This window comes from Salvelinus alpinus, chromosome 25 (genome assembly GCF_045679555.1).
Source record: "Salvelinus alpinus chromosome 25, SLU_Salpinus.1, whole genome shotgun sequence".
NCBI lineage: Eukaryota > Metazoa > Chordata > Actinopteri > Salmoniformes > Salmonidae > Salvelinus > Salvelinus alpinus.
In genome coordinates this window covers 33,228,463-33,232,508 of record NC_092110.1, presented here as the reverse complement: position 1 = coordinate 33,232,508, position 4,046 = coordinate 33,228,463, and the positions used below count along the sequence as shown (strand labels likewise).

General features: G+C 41.1%; 1 protein-coding gene across 1 annotated transcript; it reads left to right on the top strand.

Annotated features, from left to right (window-relative positions):
• Window positions 1-496: 496 nt before the first annotated feature.
• On the top strand, window positions 497-1,884 carry LOC139553827 (5-hydroxytryptamine receptor 1B-like). The gene has a single exon (XM_071366553.1). It carries the CDS (start codon window positions 610-612, stop codon window positions 1,762-1,764), a length of 1,155 nt encoding a protein of 384 aa, XP_071222654.1. The 5' UTR covers window positions 497-609; the 3' UTR covers window positions 1,765-1,884.
• The last annotated feature ends 2,162 nt before the right edge of the window (window positions 1,885-4,046 follow it).

Here is a 4,046-nt window from a genome sequence, read left to right as displayed (position 1 = left end):
AGTGAATACATGACTCATATTGACAGGCAGAAAACAGAGCACTATGACCCAGTGGAGATGTGCTCTCCTCTCCAGTAGAACCATTGTGATCAAAGCTGCATGTTTACTGTCACGCCTGTCAGAGGCAGGCAGCAGCATCAGCTGTATAAAACCAAGGGTGGAGGTCTCATCACCATTCAACTAGAGAAGGACTGACGCAGCCTGCAAGACAATTCCAGGCGGGAAGGATTACAATGCAAATGGGAAGCTAGCAGTTGCAACATTTGACAGATGTCTGCAAGTCATTGTTCTTTCATTGGTATCAATATATATTTTGATATCAACTTTCTATATACCATTTGTTTTGTTTAGATAGCTAAACTGTTAATTGCGAACAGATGTTGCTATACATTTTCAGATAACATTATGGATATTTACTTCAAAATCAACAATTTTACATCCAACATTATAATTGGGTCGTTTCTGCAATGAATGAAAATGAAGAAGAAACGGACACAAATACTTTCCTCTCCCAAAATATTTTACTAGATTGATTGAAATGAATTAAGAACATTTTGGAGACTTGGCGACATAAGAACTGACCACACTGTTTCAAGTGATAAATCAGTGATGGAGAAAAACGCCACAGGTCACCTCGAGCCAACTCCTGCATTATATGGACTAATAATGAATTTCACCAACGATACCTATGTGACAAAATCTTCAGAGCTGGAGGGAAATGAAGAGAGTCTAGCTTATCAAACCAGTTTGGCAGTGATTCTCTTCGTTTTCACACTCGCCACTACTTTATCCAACGCATTTGTCATTGCAACGATTTATCAGTCGAAAAAACTGCACACTCCAGCAAACTTTCTCATAGCGTCTCTAGCTGTCACCGACCTCTTGGTGTCCATTTTGGTGATGCCAATATGCGTCCTGTACACGGTGAGTCACACCTGGACTTTGGGACAAGTTATATGTGACATTTGGTTATCCTCAGATATAACATGTTGCACTGCTTCTATCCTTCACTTATGCGTAATCGCTTTGGATCGATACTGGGCAATAACAGACGCCGTTGAGTACTCCAAAAAGCGCACGCCAGCGCGCGCGGTAGGGATGATCGCGACTGCCTGGGTCATCGCAATCTGTATCTCCCTGCCTCCGCTTTTCTGGCGCCAGGTGAAGGCAGAGGAGTTGACTGAATGTAATGTCAACACGGACCACATTTTCTACACTATTTACTCCACGTTTGGAGCATTCTACATCCCCACTTTACTGCTTATCGTGCTTTATGGAAGAATATATGTGGAAGCCCGTAAGATCATTTTGAAACAGTCACCCAAAAAGGTAGGGAAAAGACTTACTTCAGCGCGCCTGGTCACGAACTCCCCTGGATCTGTGGCATCGACATCACCTTTGCAGTGTGGAAGACATGATACCCACTCCGGTGACACGGGTTCCTTGGCAAGTGAGAACCAAGTGAAAGTAACCGTGTCTGACGCACTTTTGGAGAAAAAAAGAATCTCAGCCGCTAGGGAAAGGAAAGCGACCAAAACATTGGGAATAATATTAGGCGCATACATTATATGCTGGTTACCCTTTTTCATATACACCCTGGTGGTGGCCACCTGTGAAACTTGTTTTTACCCCGAGTTGTTTGACTTTTTCAATTGGCTTGGTTATCTCAACTCGTTAATCAATCCAATTATATATACCATGTCCAATGATGACTTTAAAAAAGCTTTCCATAAACTCTTGCGCTTCAGATGTCGCAGATCCTGAAAAGATGTCTTCTGTGCCCTTTTTTGTTTGCATTATTGTTCTATAGAATACAAAGAAATGATTGAACACCTTTCTCATACCAGTATCTCTGCACATTGTAAATATGGTACTGGAACTGACCCTGTACATAGCTCACTTACTTCTCGGACTCTTCTTATTTCTTATTTCTATTTCTGGGGTGTTTTTGTTCTACATTATGTTATTTTAGGTAGTACATTGATTTTGATACATGCATTGTTGGGTTTAAAGCTTGCGATAAGCGTTTGCATAATGATGACCTTTTGGGGACCTACATTTTTACGAAGTCGCCAACGTTGCGCAATCCTCAAATTAAGGTTTAATATGTAATACACCTATACTTGATCCGATTATAATAAATTGTGAATACAACTGAACAAAATCACAGTTGGAAAATTCAGATTTGTTGTTTGTGTTTTGCAAGGGCTCCAATTTGGGGAATATGTTGGCGCGCGGCGCATTGCGCGATATTCCCAGGGTGACTGACCCTAATGCATTTCATATCCTGCACCATTAGTAGGCCGTAGAGCTCTCCAAACCAGACTGGACTAAAAGCATTATTTCTGTACATTGGCTAGCTATGACATTGTGTTTTTTTGTTTTTGTTTTGCATACACATGTGTGTACATAGGCCGAATTATCATTTCGTTTTCTTTGTAAAACTGTCACATGGAAATAAGGGATGTTACTGTATTTATTATATCAGGATAAGTGATGGAAAGGATTATGATACGATCAAACTGTATTGGTTCACTATTGGTTCACTATTAGCATGTTAAAGATCAGTGGTTCCCAAACACATACCCCCTCTAGCACTAGGGTCAGCTCACTCTCAAATGTTGTTTTTTGCCATAATTGTAAGTCTGCCACAGACACACAACGCGATACATTTATTAGACATAAGAATGAGTGTGAGTTTTTGTTACTGCCGGCTCGTGGGAAGTGACAAAGAGCTCTTATAGGACCAGGCCACAAATAATAATATAATAATAATCAATAATTTCGCTCTTTATTTAACCATCTTACATATAAAACCTTATTTGTTCATCTAAAATTGTGAATAACTCACCACAGGTTAATGAGAAGGGTGAATTTGAAATTATGCACATAACTCTGCAATGTTGGGTTGTATTGGAGAGAGTCTCAGTCTTAAATCATTTTCCACACACAGTCTGTGCCTGTATTTAGTTTACATGCTAGTGACGGCCGACAATCCACTCTCACATAGGTACGTGGTTGCAAAGGGCATCAGTGTCTTAACAGCGCGATTTGCCAAGGCAGGATAATCTGAGCGCAGACCAAACCTGAAATCTGGCAGTGGCTTCTGATTAAATTAGATTTTCACAGGACCGCTTATTGCAATTTCGACGAGGCTCTCTTGTTCAGATATTGGTAAGTGGACTGGAGGCAGGGCATGAAAGGGATAATGAATCCAGTTGTTTGTGTCATCCGTTTCCGGAAAGTACCTGCGTAATTGCGCACCCAACTCACTCAGGTGCTTCGCTATATCACGTTTGACATTGTCCGTAAGCTTGAGTTAAGTTGCACACAAAACATTATACAATGCTGGAAAGAACTGTGTGTTGTCCTTGTTAATGCAGACAGAGAAGAGCTCCAACTTCTTAATCATAGCCTCAATTTTGTCCCGCACATTGAATATAGTTTCGGAGAGTCCCTGTAATCCTAGATTCAGATAATTCAGGCGAGAAAAAAACATCACCCAGATAGGCCAGTCGTGTGAGAAACTCGTCATCATGCAAGTGGTCAGACAAGTGAAAATTATGGTCAGTAAAGAAAACTTTAAGCTCTCTCTCAATTTAAAAAAACGTTGTCAATATTTTGTCCCTTCATAACCAGTGTTGTAAAAGCTTTACATGGTTCCTGCCCATGTCATTGCATAGTGCAGAACATACACGAGAGTTCAGGGGCTTTGCTTGAACAAAGTTAACCTTTTTCACTGTAGTGTCCAAATGTATTCCAAGCTGTCAGGCAGCAAGAGCCTCTCGGTGGAGGCTGCAGTGTACCCAAGTGGTGTCGGGAGCAACTGCTTGCACGCGCGTTACCACTCCACTATGTCTCCCTGTCATGGCTTTTGCGCCATCAGTACAGATACCAACATGAGCAGCAGCTACGTTTGGCTACATACGGACCGTTAGTGGAATTCCTGCGAGAGAGTAACTGTTAATGTGATTGGATGTTAATTATTTGACTAGGGTAACTGTATTTGACATTGTGTTGTTATTTCGCTGAACACAAGATGGTTT